The sequence below is a fragment of the Sciurus carolinensis genome, chromosome X, assembly GCF_902686445.1.
Source record: "Sciurus carolinensis chromosome X, mSciCar1.2, whole genome shotgun sequence".
NCBI classification, from domain to species: Eukaryota; Metazoa; Chordata; class Mammalia; order Rodentia; family Sciuridae; genus Sciurus; species Sciurus carolinensis.
Window position 1 is genome coordinate 100,218,577 of NC_062232.1, and position 22,576 is coordinate 100,241,152.

Below are 22,576 nucleotides of genomic sequence, written 5' to 3' on the forward strand. Positions count from 1 at the left end.
TTACAGGAAATCCTTCTCCTTCCTAGGGCACCACCTATGTTAGTGCTTCAGCTTTCTGTAGGGAGGGGAGGGGAGTGTGATTGAGAAATGTGTGCACGAGAGAGGGAAAGAAAAAAAGAGAAAGACAGACTGAAGGTGGGCAGGAAAGGATTTCTTTTGACACAGGGTCACCAGCAGGGATGCTCAGTATTTCCAGTCAGTCCAGTCCTGCTGGGGACTTGCTATTCAAACCTAGAGGTTTTTTTTTCCCCCTTATCCTACCCCTCCTTTCATTTTCCATCACCCATCCTTTTGACAGTGTGGGATCAAGTTACAAACTGCCTTTCAGGTTCCACTGCCTGGGGGAACCTGAAAAGGGGCAGAAGCAGGCATGGGCCTAAAGGCTGCCTATCTCCTTTCTGGGGACAAAGCAAACCCCTTTTAGGCACAAAATAATTCTCTAAGCACACGTGGAACATTCCTTTAAAAAAGTGGTGCTCAACCCTGGCCACAGATCAGAATCACCTGTGGAGTTTTTTTAAAAAAAATCACTGATGCCTAGGCTTCAGTTTAGACCAGTTAAATCATTAATAATCTCTGGAGAAGAGGCCCAGGCATCTGGGTTTTTCTGTTTGGGGTTTTTCTTTTTAAGCACATTGGATGATTGTAATATGAAGCCAGGTTGAGAGCTCAAAATGATCATGTCCATAATGAGAGATGAAGGCTTATCAAATTAGCAAATAAATGCTTAGAAATGCTTTAAAAGCAAAGAAGGGAGGAAACCTACCGTCACAGAGTGCATACTGTGTGCTGAATTCTGGTGTGCCTTTGCAGATACACATAAATATATGGAAAAGATTTGGAAGAGAGGAATGGGAATGTGGGTAGACTGAGGTTGAGGTTAAAGGCAAGACTGGGCAAGCATCTTAGCTGGGGGTTGGCTCTTCAAATGCAAAAGGAGCCTAGATGCTTTTTCTGGAGAAACTCCAGGGTGAAATTCCCGGAGAGGGGGAGATTGGTATTAATCTTACCTACAGCTAAAAACCTTCTTCCCTTCCTTCTCTACCAAAAGTTGTTAAGGGGAAAAGTAACCAAGCTTTCTCCTGAAAATGTCAGGGAGTGGTATGACTGAGTGTTTACATAACCTGTATGAATGGAAGAACTGAAAACATGCCACCCTACTCCCATCCCATTCCCAAGATATGCATCAAGAACACAGGTAATTCATGTTAACAAGAAATATTTGCAGACTCATGACACTGCTTCAACTTGAGATGTTTGAAGGCAGCTACACCCTTGAAACAATTGCTTCTGATTGCTCCCTTCAAAATATGGGTCTTGAGCTGGGGTTGTAGCTCAGTGGTGAAGTGCTTGCCTTGCAAGTGTGAGGCACTGGGTTTGATCCTCAGCACCACATAAAAAATAAACACAAAAATAAAGATATTGTGTCCATCTACAACTAAAAAATATACATTTAAAAAAATATGGGTCTCCATTGCCTAGCCTTGTGCTCCCTACACCCAACAGAAACCCCTGGGAAATGGAAAGTCACTTCCTTCCTTACCATGTCCTTAAAGCCTCCAAGGACCGCGGCAGTGATGATGCCCAGGAACAGGCCGACAATATTGAGGATGGTAGCAGACCAGAGCAGGTGGTAGAGGTGGATGATATCCTGGCAGCTGCTGACATCGATGTATTCATAGTACCCACCAGTGATCTCCACCCTGCTGCAAAGGGAGGAACACATTACATAGTCAGTACCCCTGGGGACAGACTATCTATCCCCCCAGGGATTTGGCTACCATGTAGCTCAGCAAAATACAAGTGGGCAGGTGGGGAGCTATTGCAAAGGACATCATAGCCATGCACTTGGGGAGCAAGACACTGTAATAAAGCAAGGTGTAATTGCTGTTTATCTAAACAATCAAACAGAAAAAACCCTCTTATCTGCCAGATAAATACTTGTAACCATCACTAACCCTATCCTGGAGAGCATTTATTGATTCTTGTTATATACAAGGTACAGGGCTAAGCATTTTAGATGTGTGAATTCATTAAATCTGTGCTTTCCAATATTTCAGCCACTAGCCACATGTGTCTATTTAAATGTAAATTAAGTCAAATTTAGAGTTCAGTTGCTCAGTCTCATTAGTCACATTTCAAATGCTCCATAGCCACATGTGGCTAGTGGTTGCTGTATTGGAGAGCACAGATTTCAGAACATTCCTATCATCACAGAAAGGTCTACTGGACAGTGCTGCAAATCCTTATGGTATTCTGTGAGGCAGGTACTGTTACTATTCCCATTTTGTGGACAAAGAACGTGAAGCACACAGAGGTTAAGGAATTTGCCCAAGTCATAAGTGGTAAAGCTGGGATCCAACTGAAACTTCAAAGACTTCAATTCTTCCCCTCTCAAAATGAAACAACAACAACAAAAGTCCCACCAAACAAACAAAACAATGTCCCAAAACCAGTTGCTGCTCTAAACCCTGAGTATCACGTCCTTGGAAAGGTTTCCCCCGCCTACTCTTTCCAAAGACACCCCATCATCCAGCCCACTCTCACTCACATTGCCTGCTATGAACCAAATTCATATGTTGAAACCCTTACATTAAGTGGGAATGTACAGTTAATGCAGGTCCTGCATGTGCAGATTCAACCAACCGCAGATTGAAATATTTTAAAATGGGGAGATGGAAGAAGATGGCTGCTGAATAAGATCCTCCTGTGATCTCTCTTCACAGACAAGTGAAGCAGTTATTCATGAACTAAACTACCAGCATAAGAGCTAAAGAAATCATGTGAGAGACCATAGTGCCTGCTTTTAGTATAACACAATTAGAAGATGCATGCAAGAATGCAGGAAGGGAAGATTTCCTGTATCATCCCTCCCTACCTCCAAGCAGCCCAGCATGGAGAGAGACACCTTCCACTTGGGGAAGGAAGAGAGAATTAAGTCTGGGCTGTGGACTTGAAACCCAGTATTAGGTACACCATGGTGAAACTCAGTGATGGGCAGAGCCCCACGACCCACTTACTGCCAAGGAAATACTCATGAATTGAGACTTTGGAACTGTGTTAGGCCAGGTGACAGAGACTACTTCCACTATCCCTCCCCTAATCACTGGAGGCACATCAGAGAGCAGAATTTCACCTTCTGGGGAATGGGGCACAAAAGCTAGTTAAAGACTTTGTCTTAGAGCCCGATGCCAGACCCACTGGGATAAGGCTAAGCACCCAATAGAAACTGAGGTCCCCTTATGCAGGCCACAGCTCACAGGCCAGAGCCCAGAGAAAGAGCTGTAGATCAGCTCTGGCATCAGGCAGAGACCTGTGTACTAGCTGGACAGACCCAAGTTTCTGTTGCATCAGTTCCAGCCTTAGAGTGGGCTTGAGGAACACCTCCCTCCTCACACGACTGTGCAGCCCTCTGTGACTGAGACTCAGGTGTGACCCAGCTTAACATAAGCCTTGGGGGCCAAAAGTCTGTTTCCAACACTCATCCCCCAACCTCAGACAACACAGCTATTGCCAGGCCAGTGCTCATAGATGGGGCTCTAGAATTGCCCTGGCACCAGGCGGAGACCTGTGCCCCAGTGGGGCATACTTATATCCCTGAGACTAGGAAGATCCTTGCAGCTATAAGACTCAGTACACCCCAACTTAGCATCACCTCAGGTGGTCAAAGTCCTGCTTTCAACTTTGCCCTAGAACTTCCTGCTAAGCTGGTAAAATCTAACACTGGGAAGATCCTAATGGCCCCATTCCCATCTCTGCTTGTGGATGGAGCCTTTGGAACAGCTCCAATGCTGGGGGAAGACACATGGCCCTAGACAACTGAAATTCTATTCCACCCAATATCACCTGTGGCTGGTTGCCACAGACAGCCCATGGAAGTGTGGACCTTGGTCCCACACCAGTGTTGTTGGTCTTGGTGGCCCATGGGTTCAAGGTGTGACACGGCTTGGTGGCTTTGGTGGCCACAGGTGTGACATAAGAGCCTGAGGCTGCTTCATCCATGGTGACTGCCTAGATCTGAGCAGAATCCTGCAGTGTCTGACCATCAGTCGATTACTCTGGATGAGGCATCTGGACCTACTCTGGCTCCAGGGAGAGGTTTGTGAGGACAGATTACTCTCTCTAGGTACTCTTCTGTTTCTTTCTGAACAATAAACCCACAGAGTATATGGGACAAACCTGGGCTTAGACTTCCCTTTAGTACTGAAACAGTGACAATGCACCAATAGTGGACCTGAAAAATCTGGACTTGGGTATAATCTAGTGTTGAAATGGTGGAAGTGACTACAGGCTCAAAAAAAAGCAGTCTGCCCTAGAATTTCTCAAAAGAGAGGCACAAAGAAACTGGATTTTGAAGACTGAAATAAATACCTGATGATGATGTAACATGCCAATGAGCATCAAGAGCTTTCAGGAAATCAGGACCTCACTTAATACTCAAAAATAAGGTGCCAGAAACTTTCCAGGCAGTAATCAGTATGGGGAAAGTCTCAAGAGAATTTTAAACGGCTGTTTTAAGGAATCTCAATGAGCTTGAAGAAAGCACAAAGAAACATTACAATACTCTAACAGAGAAACTGAGCAAAGAATGCACTCAATTAAAAATGTCAAGCAGAGGGCTGGGGATATAGCTCAGTTGGTAGAGTGCTTGCCTTGTAAGCATAAGGTCCTGGGTTCGATCCCCAGCTCCACAAAAAAAAAAAAAATGTCAAGCAGAAATTTTTTTTCTAAAAAATATTTTTAGTTGTAGATGGACAAAATATCTTTATTTTATTTATTTATTTATTTTAAATTTATTTATTTACCTTTATTTTATTTATGTGGTGCTGAGGATTGAACCCAGTGTCTCACATGCACTAGGCAATCACACTGCCACTGAGCCACAACCCCAGCCCTCAAGCAGAAATTCTTGATCTGAAAAATATATTCAGCAAAATTAAAAATGCAATGGAAGTCAACAATAGCAGGATAGATCAAACAGAAGAAAGAATTAGTGAGCTCAAAGGCAAGCTATTTGAAAATACATAGTTGAAGGAGAAAAAAGAATGAAGAGGAATGAAGAAAGCTTATGAAAAGTCTGAAGCAATAAAAAAGAGAAAATATTCAAGTTACTGGGGTTCAAGAAACACTTGAGAAGGCCAAAGGGGTAGAGAGTTTATTCAAAGAAATAATACAGGGGCTGGGATGTAGCTTAGTGGTAGAGTGCTTTCCTAGCATGCATGTGACTCTGGATAGCACTGCAAAGAAAAAAAGAAATAATAATGGCAAACTTTCCTAACCTACAAAAGAAGACAAATATCCAGCTATCCAGGTTCAAGAAGATCAAAGGTCGCCAGTCAAATTTAACTCAATCAAATCTATTCTAAGATGCCTTACAATTAAGCTCCTCTCACAGGTGAAAGAAAGGTAAAGAGAAGATTCTCAAGAATGTAAGAGAAAAAAAAAAAACAAAAACAAAAAACAAACCCAGGGGTGCCACAACTCTCCTGACAGGAGACTTCTTAGTCAAAACCTTACAGACCAGAAGAGAGTGGAGATTTTTTTCACAGTGCTGAAGGAAAAAACTGTCAACCAAGAACAATGTACTCAGTAAAGCTATCCTTCAGAAAGGAAGTAGGGTTTTATAAAAACTTTCCCAGACAAACAAAAGCTGAGAGAATATACCTCCACTAGACCTGTCTTACAAGAAATGCTAAAGGAAGTTCTTCAAACTGAAAGAGACATAAATGATTAAGAAGAAAACATCTGAATGTATAAAACTTACTGGTAAGAGTATACAAATTCAGAATGCTCTAATATTGTGAGCATGGTACGTAAGATATTCATATATTTAGCATGTAAACTAAAAATCAAAACAATTAAAAATGATGATTACATTAATATGTTAAGTAATAGACAATATAGACAGACATAAAATGGGATATCAAAAATTCGAAATGTGGGGAGGAATGAAACAAAACTGGAGAATTTTCTTATGAGCCATCTTGTTTTATTGTTCATTTATTTGATTCTGTTCTTATCCTTATGCTCATGTTAAGTTGCTATCATTTCAAAATAGCTTCTTATAATCAAAGATGTTTTTGTAAGTCTCATGATAACCACAAAGCAAAATTCTATGTAGACAAATTAAAAATAATAAGCAAGAAATCAAAACACACTACTATAGTAATTTACTTATCCACTAAGAAATACTATAAGAGAGAGAGAATAAAAGGAACTAAAACAAAACTATAAGATAAGGTACATAATGGCTATGGTAAGACCTTGCATATCAATAATTACCCTGAATACAAATGGATTAAATCTCCAATTAAAAGACACAGAGTGACTGAAAGGAAAAAAACAAGATATAACTTCATGTTGCTTATAAGAAACTCTCTTCACCTGTAAGGACACACATAGATTGAAAAGTGAAGGGATGGAATAAGATATTCCATGCAAATGGAAGCCAAAAAAAGCCATACTAACATCAGATAAAGTGGGCCTTAAATAAAAAGTTGTAAAGACAGACAAGAAGCATCATTATATAATGACAAAGGGATCCACTTGGCAAGAGGAAATATCACACACACACACACACACACACACACACACACACACACGTGCGTGTGTGCACCTAATACTGGAGCACCCAAATATACAAAACAAGTATCAATAGACCTAAAGGAAGAGAGAGACTGATGGATGGGGACTTTAACACCCTATTTTCAGCAATGGATAGATCATCCAAATAGAAGATCAACAAAGAAACAGCAGAGTTAAATTGCACCTTAAACCAAATGGACCTAATAGACATCTGTGAACATGCTACATAACAGCTGCCAAATACACATTTTTTCATCAGCATGTGGTACATTCTCCAGCATAGATTATATGATAGGTCACAAAACAAGTCTTAAGAAATTTTTAAAAATTTATTATTTTTTCTGACCATAATGCAATAAAGCCAGAAACCAATAATAAGAAGAGTTTTGGAAAATATAAAAATACATGGAAATTAAAAAATTTACTTTTGAACAACCAATGGATCGAGGAAGAAATCAAGAATGAAATTTTAAAATTTCTTGAAATAAATGAACATGGAAACACAACATACTGGAACCTATTGAATACAGCAAAAGCAGTACTAAAAGGGAAGTTCATAGCAATCAATGCCCACATCAAAAAAGTAGAAAATTCTCAGATGAACAATCTTCTACTGTATCTCAAGGAACTTAAAAACAAGAACAAACATACTAAACCCACAATTAGTAAAAGGAAAGAAATAATAAAGGTCAGAGAAGAAATAAATGAAATGTCTAGAAAAGTAGTACAAAAGATCAATGAAACAAAAAGCTGGTTCTCCCACAAGATAGACAAACCCTTGGACTGGGGTAGCTCAGTGGTAGAGCGCTTGCCTAGCATGTGTGAGCCACTGGGTTCGATTGTCAGCACTGCATATAAATAATAAAAGAAAGGTCCATTGCCAACTAAAAAAATATTTTGTAAAAAAAGATAGACCCTTCGCTAAGCTAAGAAAAGGAGAGAATACTCAAAAAAATCATAGATGAAATGGGAGGATTACAACTGACACTACAGAAATACAAAAGATCATTAGAGATTATTATGAACTATTATATACCAACAAATTTGATAATCTAGGAAAATGGACAAATTCCTAGACACATACATCTTACCAAGACAGAATTAGGAAGAAATAGTAAACCCAAAAAGACCAATAACAAACAACAAGTTTGAATCAGTAATAAAAAGCCTTCCATCAAAGAAAAGCCCAAGACCAGATGATTTCACTGCTGAATTCTACCAAAAGTTTAAAGAACTAATACCAATTCTCCTTAAATTATTCCAAAAAAATAGACAAGGAAGGGATTTTTCCAGAAACACTCTATGAGGTCAGTATTATCCTCATACCAAAACCAAACAAGGACACAATGAAATATAAAGAAAACTAAAGACCAATATCTTTGATGAACATAGACATATCTTCAACAAAATACTAGCAAGCCAAATCCAATAGAACATTAAAAAGATTATTCATGGGCTAGGGATGTAACTCTGTGGTAAAGCACTTGCCTAGTATGTGTGAGGCCCTGGGCTCAATCCCTAGCACCATACATGAAAAAAAGATTATTCACCATGATCAAGTGGGATACATCCCAGGGATGCAAGATGTTTCAATATACATGAATCAATAAACATGCTACACCAACTCAATAGAATAAAGGACGAATACCATATGGTCTTCTCAGCTGATGCAGAAATGCATTTGATAAAATCCAACATCCTTCATAATAAAAACACTGAACAAATGTAGGCATATGAAGAACATACCTCAAATTAATAAAGGTCATTTATAATAAGCCAATGGCTAAGATTATCTTAAATGGGGAGAAGCTGAAAGTGATCTCTTTAAATCTGGAACAAGACAAGGATGCCCATTTTTACCACTTTGATTCAACATGGTGCCAGAAATCCTAGAGAGAGCAATTAGGCAACAGAAAGAAATAAAGGACATCCAAACTGGAAAAGAAGTTAAATTCTCACAGTTTGCAGATGACACAATCTTATACATAGAAAACCCTAAAACCTCCACCGAAAAAATTATCAGAGTTGATAATGATTTCAGCAAAGTTACAGGATACAAAATTAGATACAAAAATGAGCAACACTGCTCTATATCAATAACAATTTATCTGAAATAGAAATCAAGAAAACAATCTCATTTATAATAGCTACAAAAAATAAAATACCTAGGAATAAATTTAACCAAAGATGTGAAAGATCTCTATGATGAAAAGTATAAAAACATTGATGAAAGAAATTGAAGAGAACACAAAAAGTGGAAAGACACCCTGTGTTCCTGGATTGAAATAATCAATATCACTAAAATGTCCATACTACCCAAAGCAATTTACAAATTCAATGAAATCCTTACCAAAATACCAATGACATTCTTCACATAACTAGAAGAAATTCTAAAATTTATATGAAACCACAAAAAATATTGTTTTAAAAAAGCCAAAGCCACATTGGCCAAAAAGAACAAAGCAAGAGGTATTATGAAACATGACTTCAAAATATGCTACAAAGCTGTAATAATCAAAATAAGATGTATTGATATAAAAACAGACACATAAACTAATGGAACAGCTGGGTGCACAGCTGGGCATGGTGGTGCACGCCTGTAATTCCAGCAGCTCAGGAAGCTGAGGCAGGAGGATCATGAGTTTAAAGCCAGGCTCAGCAACTTAGTGAGGGACCAAGCAACTCAGCGAGACCCTGACTCTAAATAAAATACAAAATAGGGCTGGGGATGTGGCTCAGTGGTTGAATGCCCCTGAGTTCATTCCCCAGTACTCCCCCTGAATAAAATAAAATAAAATAATAAAATAAAATAAAGGAACAGAATAGAGAGCCTAGAAGCAAACCCACACATCTACAGTCAACTAATTTTCAACTAAGGCGCTTAGAACACATACTGAAAAAAAAAGACAATCTTTTCGATAAATGGTGCTAAGTAAATTGGATATGCAAATGCAGAAGAATGAAGGTAGACCCCTATCTCTCAATAGTGATAAAAATAAACTCCAAAAGTATTAAAGGCTTACATGTAACACCTAAAACTATGAAAGTACTAGAAGAAAACATAGGAGAAATAGGAGAACTACTTCAGGACTTGGAACATGCAAGGATTTTTTTTTTTTGGACAAGACCTCAAAATCACAGGAATTGAAAGCAAAATAGACAAATGTGATAACATCAAACTAAAAGGCTTCTGCACAACTAAGGAAACAATCAATGAGCGAAAATACAATGCATGAGTAGGAGAAAATATTTGCAATGCATAGATCTGGAAAGGGTTGATATCCAGAATATATAAGGAACTCCAAAAACTCAAATCACAAAATACCCCCATTTAAAATGAGTAATAGATCTGAATAGACATTTCTCAAAAGAAGGCATACACATGGCCAACGGAGACATGGAAAAGTGCTCAACATCATTAGTCATCAGGGAAACGTGAATCAAATCCACAATCAGATACCACCTTACCATATTTAGAATGGCGAGTATCAAAAACTCAAGATAGTAAGTGCTAGTGAGAATGTGGAGAAAAAGGAACCCTTGCACACTGCTGATAGGTATGTAAATTATGGAAAACATATGGAGGTTCCTTAAAAAGTTAAAAATAGAACTACCATATGATCTAGCAATTCCACTGCTGGGTATATATTGAAAGGAAATAAAGTCAGTATGTCAAAGACACATCTGCACTCCCATGTCCATTGCTGCACTATTCACAATAGCCAAGAAATGGAAACAACCTAAGTGTCCATCAAGTGATGAATGGATAAAGAAAAGGCAGTTCATGTATGTAATGTAATCATATTCAGCCTCAAAAAGAATAAAATTCTGTCATTTGCAGCAAAATGGATAGAACTAGAGAACATAAAGACAAAGACAAGTACCTCGTGATGTCACTCATATGAGGAATCTAAAACAAGTTGAGTGCTGCAATAAAAATGGAAGTGCACATCTCTTCATTCCATACTGACACCTTAGGTTATTATAAGTAATGTAGAGATGATTTAAAGTATACAGAGGGCTTGTGTAGGTTATATACAAATATTATGCCATTTTATATAAGGTACTTCAGCGTCTACTGATTTTTTGGCAACAGCATAGGCATGGGGGATAGAACAAATCATCCACCCTATACCAAGGGACAATGACATGACTATTTGTAGATAGGGCTTTTAGGAGATAATTAAGGTTAAATGCAGTCTTCAGGATGTGGTCCTCATCTGATAGCCTTGTAAGAAGAGAGAGAGCTAGAAACTCTCACCAGGGCCCCACCTTGCTGATACCCCGATCTTGGACTTCCCAGACTCTAAAATTGTGATCAAATCAATTTCTGTTGTTTAAGCCACCCAGTCTATGGTATTTTGTTATGAAAGCCTGAGCAAACTAACACATTGCCCTCACCAAATTTCTCTATAGCCATTCATTCCTAGGTGAAATTAGCTTACTGATGTGTCTACTTTGTTCTGTCCACCCTCCCACTTGAATATGAGCTCCAAGAGGGTAGGAACTTGGTTCATTTTGTTCACTGCTATGCCTTACACATATTTGGTGTTACATAAATAAATACCCATTGAATTAATTAAATGAAAGTTCCTTCATCTTCCTGGATGCTGCAAAGTAGTTTACAACTTGGTCACTGGAACTGATCATGAATCTGAAACCCTGTAGTTTTAAAAATTAAACTCACAACCAAATGCCCCACCATCAAGATGGCTATTGCATGTGACTGTCCTTTATAGGAATACCAAAAATGAAAACAAATAAAACTCAAAATGTAATGTCCAAAATGAACCAGGGAGAAATTATTCATATAAGAAAATATTTTAAATTTTACAGATGAATTTATATTATACTTATATTTAAAATTGATTTCTCTGAGGAAGTGAAATCAGTGTGGTTACAGGACCGACTATATCAGAATCATCAGTGTTTGTGCCCATGAGTATCTACTTGTATCAGTGTGTTATTTGAATATGCCAATGAGGGTCTGTGTGTGTAAATGTGCATGTGCACATATGTCTTGTAGAAAGACATGATTAACCATGCCGATTCCTAGGACTAGCCCCTATCCTACTGAATCTGGCAGAATCTGAGTAGGGCTCTGTGTTAGCAAGCCCATCAATGTTAGAGACCCACTGTTTTCAATTTATGAGCTTCCACAGAATTTAAGGGTATTGCAATTCATCAAAATTTGAATTGGATTTCAGTATTTTCAGGAACAGGTTTCAAAAGCCCATTCATAAACATACCTCAAGTATCTCCCTTCAGTTAGCACTGTACTCAGACTTGGGAATGGGGCAGGGTGGATATACAGATTACTTATGGCCCCTAAAAGGCACAGATAAACAAGGACTGTGCCCTGAAATGAGCAGGCCTGTGTATAAAGGTGAGTGTTGAATTGTAGGGGCCAGTAGTGGTTAGGGAATCAGCTTTTGACATCCTTCAAATTATCTTTGCCTGTCTCCTAAAACACAAAGTTGGGCTGGTAGTATACATAGGCAGTTTGCCACAGCAAACTCTGGAACCAGGCCATATTTGAATCCCTATTTACTGTTTGACCTTGAGCAACTTTCTTAACCTCTCTGAGCCTGGGAGATTTAATGAAATTGCATGAAATTTCATGCATGAAAGCAGAACTTCAGCACATAATAAAAGACCCCACAAAACACATTTTGTCCCTTCTAAGAGTCACTCTCTGGCAACACAGTTCAAACCTTTGGATCCTGTGCCTAAAGTCATTAATGCTTTAAAGGCACAGATAGGAACATGGAGATAGGTGAATAGTTCATTTTAAAGTATTTAATAATTTGGGGCTGGGGATGTGGCTCAGTAAAACAGCACTTTCCTAACATGCATAAGGCCCTGGATTTGATCTCCAGCATCAAAGAAAAAAATATTCAATAATTTTTTTATAGAAGATATGTTTGGTTTCAATTGAGTGAGTTCAACAGCTATTTAAATGTTTTAACTGTACCATGAATCAAAATAATAAAAATACCTAGATATGGTCCAGGTTTTGGCAAATTAATGTGTTTTGCTTCTGTTTTGAGATTCATGATTCCATCTGGTCCAGTCTCTGGGCAGAGTTTCCTCTGGAATTGTATGTTTTCCATTGCCATTGCCCCTACCCTCATGCCTCCAAGACTAAAAGCCCCTCCTACAGGACCCTGTGTTGCCTGATTGCTCATCCTAAAACACTTTTTAAAATATGTCATTCATTTAATCAAAACCTTTCCATGGCTCCCCATTACCTTCAGGAAAAAGTGTCCAAATTCCTCAGTCTGCCACAATCTGGCCCCAAAATGGTGACCACACTCCAGTTAGGATGAAGTTCTCCAAAGCTCCAAACTGGCTGTGCTGGATACTTATTCCAAACCCTTGTCAGATCTCTCCCCTTCCATGGAAGGTACTGCCTACTGTTCTCTGCCTGTCGTAATCCCTCCCACCACTCAAAACTTCAATAGTACCCTTCTTCAAGGACTCCAGTGCCTGTTTCTTAGCTTTTTCCCTGGACTCTCACATCCTCAGACTGTCTATTCCTTTTAGTTTAGATGAATTATTCAGTTATTCATCTAATCCAAAATGTATTGAGAGCCTACTCAGTACTGAATACTGTGCTACAACAATGGCTGAGGTCACCATGCAGTGTTTGTTGAAATTGTAACATCTTGAGGGCAAGGGTCATTCCTTACACTTCTTTGTGTCTCCCTCAGTACCTAGCACAGTGGTAGAAATGTTAAAGATTATGGTTAAATACTTGGTGAAGGCATAACTGAGTGTGCAGCTGATCACTACATTGATCATGAGATTGATTGTCCAATATGGGCTTGCCCCCACTTGCTCTCAAATTGCTGGGTGGGACTGGAGAAACAGATTACCTCTCTGTTATTTCATTCTTCACTTAACAAAGGAGATCTGTTATTTCATTCTTCACTTAACAAAGGAGAAGGGAGCAGATCTTGGATAAGGCAGGAGGGCATCCTTCTATTCTTCAACAGGGATCTGGAACCACTCAGCAATTGTGGGTGGGTAGGCAGTGGCAATCTGCATTTCTCTGTCACTGCATGTATTATATACATTCTTTTAGTCTCCTTCCCTACAATCCTCCTGGTGAAGTCCATGCCTTAAGGACAAAACCAAGTCTTGATACCTATTTTTTTTTTTGGTACAGAGGATTGAACCCAGGGACATTTAACCACTGAGCCACACCCTCAGCCCTTTCTTACATTTTATTTAGAAACAGGGTCTCACTGAGTTGCTTAGGGTCTTGCTAAGTTGCTGAGGCTGGCTTTGAACGTGATGCTCCTGCCTCAGCCTCCCTAGCTGCTGGGATTACAGGCCTGCACCACTGCACCTGGCAATACCTATTCTTTCAGAACAGTCTCTGGCACATAGTAGGAGCTCCATAAAAGTTTGTCAAAGGAAGTAATGAATAGAAGTAAGCTAGCTTCTTTCATTTTATTACCAGCTGAAGCAATTCATGAACCACTCCATTTCCTTCCATTTCCTTTAGGTTACACACTGAAAACCAGTGATATTGACTTGACCTCTTCAACGATGAGTGAGTAGATGAAAGCCAGAGGTTCTCTGAAAGGCAGCCGCTGAGGAGCTGTGTCCTAGAGAAAGCCACCTCCTGCACAAGGCTAAATGGAATAATCTATGTTTGGTATTAAAACCTCACCACCCCTGACGTCAAAGAAGGTCTGTGGGTTCGAGGGGACAGTAGAATCTCTGTTTCTGTAGCACTGTACAAATGACTGCCTGATGTTTTTGTTCCCACTTTTTTTTTCTTGGCCTCCTTTCCAGGAAATGGACTGGAGGAGCTGGCAATTGATTAAAAATAGGCTTCGTGTGAGGAAAACAAATACGCGTTCGGCAAAATTAAAGTCTCCAAGCCTCAGAATGCTTGTTGCTAGCTATATTTAGGCTTTGAGTTTAGGTCTCATTGGTTCTGACTGGAAAAAGCCCCGGGTCAAGAAAAAAAAATTTTCCCTCAACTTTGGAACCATTCCCTCTTTAGTTTCATGGCCTAGGTTTATGACCTGATGAAAAGTTAAGCAAGTCCTTTTCTACTGGCTTTGCCCCTGAAATCTTGGCATGATGGCCTTGGAAAAGAACACTGAGAGATGCCTGGGACTCACCTCTGGGCACCAGGTAGATGAAAGCCATTTCCAGGCTTGAAGATCTTTGGGAGCAATGTTCCCATGACCCCTGTCAGTTGCCTAATCTAATATTTTATTTTCCTGGTGAAAAGGAAATTCTTTTGTTACTTTTCAGCAAATGTCACTTGCTTTTCATCAGCTCTTTACTTATGCCTCTCCCTGTGCTAAAGTCAGGGGATAATAAGATTAAGTCAAGTCCCCTGCCCTTTGGGAACCCACAGTTTAACATAGCTCCTCATAAAGTTCCTTGATTAACGACAACACTGGTACAACTTGCTTTAAGAAAACAAGTCAGTTATTATTAAGTTCAGATTGACAGGAAGGTAAATTGTGTTTGAGCTTCCAGTTTCAACAAAAGAATAGAAAATATTCACCTGAGGGCTCAGCTAAATGGAATTTAAAGACAGATTTGATGTATTCAATCCTTTTTCAGAAACACCCATTTCAGAAGGAAAGGTGTGTCTGCAAGAAATCACTCCTCGGCCCTCTCTGTGGGCCCCTTCTCTCCTTCTCCAGATCCCAGGCCCAGTTCCAGCCAGCTCCCAGCCCCCACCTCAGGAGGCCATGAAATGGAAAAGGAGAGGGAGGCAGGCCAGAGAAGAGTGAGGAGGAGAAGGGAAGTGGCAAGAGGAGGGACAGAGGAGGGAGGAGATTAAAAATAGGGAAAGATGGAGCACAGGAGGGAGGGGTAAGGAGAGCCAAGAGAAAAGATAACAAAACAACCTCAATTCCCCTAGGACCTCTTTTATATTCTTTTGATCATTTTGGGAAGCATGGGCTTGGGAAGTGTAATTATAGTCAGTTCTCAATCATCGCTGCTAAGGAGGGAAGTCCCTTACAAGTGTTAGCTATTATTACTACATGAATAATTGAACCCCCCCAGACAAACCCTTAGCCTCATTTGAGTCTCTTCCTCTACTGCCAAACCTTTCAGCAAAATGAGACTGATGTTAGCAAAGTAGGTAAAGGGCTGGCATGAGTTCTCCTTTTCCTCCCTATTTCTGTCAGGTTTTAATCCTCAAACCAGAGAAATGAACACCCAAATGCCAAAAGTGAAGAATGTGTGTGAGGAAGAGGCTGCATCCCTCTGAAACCTCTGGATTTACTTCTTTCCAGTTCCCCTCTGCCCATTTATTCCCTCCCTTCGCCCTCCCCTCTCCTGCACTAAGTGTGAAAAAAAAAATATGCGCATGGGCAGGCATTGGCCGGCATGGAGAGGTGTTCCCTCGGCTCTGTATCATCTACTCTGCTTTCCTATCTATTACACCTTCTAGATTGCTCTTAAAATTATATTCTGCTTTCTATTATTCCCCAAGCCAACTTAATCTGGGCTGCATTCTCTGTAGCCTGCACTATTACAGTGGTCTCCTAGCTGCTTCCAGTCTCTAACCTTTCAAGAGTATCTTCCATGCTGTACCCTTCAATAGCTCCCAGTTGCCTATATTGTCAAGTCCAATGTCATTCTTTTTTTTTTTTTAAAGTTAAAAATTCCTTAATTTTTTATTCCTGGTACCACTACCACAATTTACAGGGCAATATACCTGATGTAATGAAAAGAAAAAGAAAAAGACAAAGCTACAACAGATAAAAGACCTCAGGAATGTACATCTAATTGACACTACATTGCATTAATCAATAGCTGCACTTTTTGCAAACTGTGGCTATGACAGTCCTGAACAAGAAGGGTTTCCTGTTTAAGCTGCAGTAACTTTTCTGACTATGGATCATCGTTCCTTCTGTGGCAGATTTTTACAGTTCCTCTAATGCATTTGGGACGACTGTCTCAAAGTAACCTGCAGCTTTCCTGACAACTCCTCGCTCTCTCTCCTGCTAAGAACCGTAGCCTTTTTCTGCTATTTTTAAAACCTTCTGCTACCATATCCACCACTTCCACCACCAGATCCATAACCACCACCATAGGGACTGCCAGAGCTTCTTCCACCAAAACTGCCCCCCTTCATGGGTCCATAATTTGATTGCTGTTGTCCACTGTAATTTCCAAAATCATTATAGTTCCCACCACCACCATGTTACCACCACCAAAATTTCCTCCTTCATTGTAACCATCATATCCTCCTCCTCCACCACCATATCCACCACCTTGGTTTCCATATCCTGGTCCACCACCACCATAGCCTCCTCTACTACTATAACCAGGACCACCGCCATAGTTGCCACCATCACCTCCAAATCCATTATATCCACCATCACCTCCTCCATAACTACCTCTGCTGCCACCACCTCCACCACCATAGCCTCCTCTTCCACCAAAGTTTCCACCACGGCCAAAGTTACCTCCACCACCTCCAAAGTTTCCTCCACGACCCATAAAGTTGCCAGATCCACCACCACCAATGTCATTCTTAAGGCCAATGAACGCTCCATCATCTGACCTCTGGCTACAGTTCTGCCCTCCCCTCCTACCACGCCTTCTATAACTACCTTCACTCCTTGCCTCCTAAAGACTAAGAGGAATACCCTCCCCAATTCTATTCCCCTTTTGCTTTGTGTTCTAACTTCCTACTTACCCTTTAAGTCTCAGGTCCCACATCACCTTCTCTGTGACACTAACTTCCCCCTGAAAACTCTGAATTTCATTCATTTCAGTCACCAGAGTCTCTACTATATCTATGGACCCCAACAGTGCTTATACTACATTGCAATTAATTGTCCTTGTGCCTGTCTTCTCTACTAGTCTGTGAGCTCCCCAATGGCAATATATATTCCTAGCACCTATATATGTTTTGAAAGAAAGAATAAATGATATTTTGGCAATTAGAAAGCAGACAGCCAGAGCAGTTATAACAGAACTATCACCAAACCCGCTTCTACATCAGGGCCTTTGCACCGGCTGTAACCTCCGAAATACTCTTTCTTCAGATGTCTACTTGAAGTGCCCTCTCATTTCATTCAAGTCTCTGCACAAATGTCACTGTTATGGTTGGGATATGAGGTGTCCCCCAAAAGCTCCAACTAATGCAAGAATATGCATATGAAGAATATGAAATAATTTGACTGTGAGAGCTGTAACCTAATCAGTCCATCCTAGTTTAAATGGACTGACAGGGTGGTAACTGTAGGCAGATGGGGTGTGGCTGGAGGAGGTGGGTCACTGCGTCCGGGGTTGTGCCCTCAAAGGATGCAACTTCCCTGTGGCTCCTTACTCCCTCCCTCTCTCTGGTTCCTGATCCCCAAAGACCTGAACAGTTTTCCTCCACTGGGCTTTCCCCCATATGTGCTGCCTTACCTCAGGTCCAGGACCATGAAGTTGGCCATCCATGGGCTGGGACCCCTGAAACCATGAGCCCCCAATAAACTTTCCCTCCTGTAAGTTGTTCTTATCAGGTATTTTGTTCACAGTGACACAAAAGCTGACTAAAACAGTCACTTTTTCAAAGAGGTCTTCCCTGGTTATTCTAACACAGTATGTGTGCATGCATGCACACACACACACACACACACACACCTCCATCTCATCAAGATCTTTCTACCTCTCCTGCTTTATTTTTCTTCAGAGCTGATCACCAAACTTGTACTAAATTATGTATTTGCATGTTTATTGACAGTCTCCCCACTAGAATAGAAGCTCCATGGGGCAAGAAATTTTACTTCGTTTGCTGCTGAATCTTCAGTGTCCAGAATAAGTCCAGACACAGTGAAGGTACTTAACTATTCGTTGAATGATGTTGAACTTAGACACAGAGTTGGATTCAACTCCTACTTCTACAGTTTTCAAATTCAGTGTGAACTTGAGTTAGTGATGGCTTTCCTCTGAGCTTTGCAGGGCATGATCCTCCCTCAACCGTAAAATGGAGACAGTTCCACATACCTCATGGGTAAGAATTAAACGAGGTCAAGTACATGAAAGTACCTAGCACAGTGCCTGGCACAGAGAGGACTGTTAGCTGAAATCTGTTGACAGTCCAATGTCTTCTACTTCTCTGATCCCTACCACACACCCATTGCCACTCTTGGCTTTTCTAGTGTCCATTTTGGTCAAACTGTTATATCTGTGCTGGAGGCTCGACACTTACTTGCCACAGTTGTAGAGGTCACAGCAGAAGCAAGTGTTACCCCGGATGCGAGGTGTGCAGAATCCACGGCTTAGGTGAGGGCAGTTCACCTGAGGGTACATAACAATGAGGACATGAGCTAGCATTAGATAAGAAGAAGGACCCTCTGAGACTAGAAATGCAAGTTAGTGACTGATGGAGATGGTAAGGATGGCTGTGAAATGAACACACCCACGCATGAGAGGGATGGGGCTGGGTGGGGAGGTGGCCAGACTTGTGCATGAGGCAAGTCACTGTAGAGCTCGGCTTGCGTTCAGCCTCATCCATAGCCCTCAGTGCCCCATCCCTGAAAGGTGGACATGGAGAGGAGAAAGGATGGATGGAAGGACAGACAGAGGAACAAATGGACAGTAGGAAATGAGGATACGAGGGAAGGGCAAATCAGGGTACTGGGGGAAAGAGGACCACATGGGAAAGAAGACAGAGGGGCCATCACATGCACTCTGAAGTACAATAGTACCTCTCTAGCTGCCTGGGTAAGGTTCCTCATAACCCTCGCGGAAGGAGAATTTTTGGTTGAGGAACTTATGACCTTACACAGGAAAAATAGGGTTAGGGGGACCAGGGTTACAAGTGAACCTATGGAAGTCATTATTAATATTTTTACAGTCACCAAAGTAACACAAGAGAGCCATCACAATGAAATCAAGAAAATAGCAATGACATTGTACACATTTTGAGTTTGCACGACATTTTTTAAAACTGAAAAATAGATTTTCCTTTACCACCTCTTCTTTGCAAGAAAACTTCCATTCTATTTTTGCGGATGCAATGAAGTACCTGTAAATTTGTTTTGCTTTGTTATAGGAAATATTCACAGCAAATAGGCCCTCTTTTCTATACTGGGTCTCTCATCCAACTGCTCACTGTCTTTCTGAGAAACTATTAGCACATACACATTTCTATTTCTCCCTTCTAACTGAAGAATAGTTAGAAAATAATGATAAATTTGTGGTTGGTAAAAGAAAAAGGAGGCAAGTGGATGGCAGAACTATAATAAAAGTATTTGCCATGATGTCTTGCGGACAGGACTATCACCTCTGCCTAACTTCAAGGACACCATTCACACTGTATTTTATGTAAAATGGCTTTCCCTGAAGTTGTACAATACAGTAGCCATTTTGCCGTCACTTGCCTTCCTCTTTTCTTCCCACCCAATCACTAATTTATCATTTTTCTAAGTATTCTTCAAGAGACTGGCTTTCAATTTGAATATAATAGAGTACCAAACTGTCAACAGTCCTGGAAACATAGGTAGAATTTCATATAAAGCAATCCCTGGGTTAGAGAGGGATTATGGTGTACTGAAATGAAAGCTCTCCAAAAATGACCTGTGGCCACTGCCGTTACCTCTAGTTCTATCTGAGGCATTGTGGAACTCAAGGAGAGATTCATGATGCAGAAGAGAGATACTCTCATGTGCCTACTCAAGCATTATGGGAGTCTCTTGGGGGTGTTATGAGAGGGATCAGGCTGATAGTCTGGACCTCTCCAGAGCCTAGAAATAAACCAGGTTGCTCAGGTTACCATCATTTGGCCTCTAGACCTTTCCTATATGTGAGGCTCAGGCTCTGCCTCCTTAGTCCAGGTCTCATGCTTTGGTGGGACTCCCACCTTTCTTCCATCTGGGTACCAAGTCCAAGTAACTGAATCATCATCCACAGACACAGGGGTGGGGCATGCCCTGTGGCCTCTGTACTCATCTCTTCTCTTGGGATCAAAGCCACATACTGAGAGGCTGTTGACTGGGGTCATAGGGGCAGCCTGTGACAACAGAACAAAGTAAATCTGATTAGGCCTCATAAGGCCCCAAACATGGTCTCATTAGCAAGGTGCTCTGACTTGCTGAACAAATCAGCTAAAGAAACCTAGCACTAAACCCTAGGCCTGTGAAAATGAGTAAAAGAAAGGGGGTTTCAGGCAAAACAGAAGACTTTCCCAGGAGGTAAAGACATGCAGCCTCATTCTGGCTCACCTCCTCAGCTTCCTTCTGGGATGTCTTGGGGACATAGTGGCACCGGTTAGCGTAGAGTGGTTTCAGATCCTGGAAAGGGAAACACCAAACCAAAGGGGTTTTGGCTTTGGAAAATAAAAAAATCAGGAGCTCTGCTTGGTAATAAAATATTTGAACACACACACACACACACACACACACACACACACACACACCACAGGAAGCAGTTGGTGGGGTTAATTACTCAAAGTCCCCCATCTAGGGATCCTGGGAATGTAAAGGTCAGACAAAGATGGTCTAATAACTGCTTGCTATTGGGCTACTCAGTTAATGAGAAATTAGGAAATCAATTGAGAAATGGGTTTCTTGAAATTTCCTCTCTGGTTTTCTGTTACTATTAGTCTTTGTCTTCTTGCAAGCAGTCCCCAAGATTCACCAAAACTCCAGGTTACTGAGACATTACACTCCCAAACTGAGGGAGCACAGCTCCAACAATGAGGTCGTATTATCACCTGCAGATGGGACTAGGGCTGGCTGACTTGTACTACCTGCTGTCATTTCCACAGCTTTTTTAGAAGGAAGAGCTCAGGAAAGCAAGTCCCTGGAGGATGGGCAGCTACTGAGACTGCTGTAGATTTTAACTCAACTGAACTATGAGCCGTTTTTCACTCACCTACAGATTAGATAAAACCAGTTAACTTCAAAAATACTGCTAAAGCCCAGAAAACTAACAATGGGCCCAAGGACAGTTGATTTAACTGCTGGTCTGGTCAGCTTCCTGGTGAGGGAGCTCTCAGTGTAGGGGGTAGGGAAGAACAGACACATCCAGGGCTGTCTGGAAACCTGTAGCCATGGAATGCTGTTCACTAATATCCCTGAGCAGTAGAGGGTTTCTTCCAAAGGCAGTTTAGGATAGGACAATAATTTATGCAAACTGACCTTCGGGGTTTGATCCTAGTGCCCGGGCAGAGGGAATTTTTGCCTTTCTCCCTTCTGCTCCAACTTCTTTTGCCATTCCCAGTTCTGGTGGCTGCTTTTTCCCACACACGTGATTTAGAATTTCCTATACTAGGTACCCAAGAGCACCCTGTCTCCTAGCCAGCATGCACATGAAAGAGCAAGGGCTTTCCATCAGGTAATTCTGCATGAACATCCTGGCTGTTCAATGCTCTGAAAGTACATTGCCCTAGCTCAGTCTGGAGTGAGGCTGGAAAGGAATAAGGGTTCTCATGCTCACAGCTGGCAGAGTTTATTTTCAATGTTTGAGTCATGGCAAAATCATGATTCTGCTGAAAAAGAGGCTTTTAATATACTGGTCATAACTCCCATAACCTTCTGGTTTTGTGCATTTAGCCATCAAGGGCCTTAAATGAAGACAAATATGCATGACGATTGCGCCTTTGCTGATTCTGGCTGCTAGTCTTCATTGAGACCTCAAGAGAAAAGCAAGAACAGGAAATCGGGAGGTGAAAAAGGTCCCTCAGCCAGAGCTTGCACACTCTTTAACTTGAAGGTCTACCAACTTAGGCAGGAAGGCATGGAAAGGGCAATTGCTTTATGTTGAATGTCTACTCTGTGTCAGAATCTTTTCGGGAATGTTCGTACTCATTGCTTAATTTCATCCTTGTGCTCACCTGAGAGGCAGGTTATCATTATACAAATTTGGAAGAGAAAGAAACTGTGGTACAGGAAAGCAAAGTGACTTTCCCAGCTAGTTAATGGCCATAGTAGGGAGATGGAAAAGGAAGGAAATATGAGATCAGAGAGAAGGAACAAATCACAGGGAGATTGTGAGAAGGTAG

General features: G+C 41.0%; 1 protein-coding gene across 2 annotated transcripts in view; it reads right to left on the reverse strand.

Moving 5' to 3' along the window:
* Tmem255a (transmembrane protein 255A) overlaps positions 1-22,576 on the reverse strand; it is a 60,990-nt gene that overhangs the window by 17,459 nt on the left and 20,955 nt on the right. The window contains exons 5-8 of one of the 2 annotated variants that reach the window (XM_047535859.1): positions 20,796-20,864; positions 19,281-19,352; positions 18,782-18,870; positions 1,544-1,706 (exon numbers count right to left, since the gene is read on the reverse strand). In XM_047535859.1, the coding sequence (XP_047391815.1) occupies positions 1,544-1,706; positions 18,782-18,870; positions 19,281-19,352; positions 20,796-20,864 (393 nt within the window). The remainder of the gene's footprint in view (positions 1-1,543; positions 1,707-18,781; positions 18,871-19,280; positions 19,353-20,795; positions 20,865-22,576) is intronic. The other variant, XM_047535860.1, reaches the window with a different exon arrangement.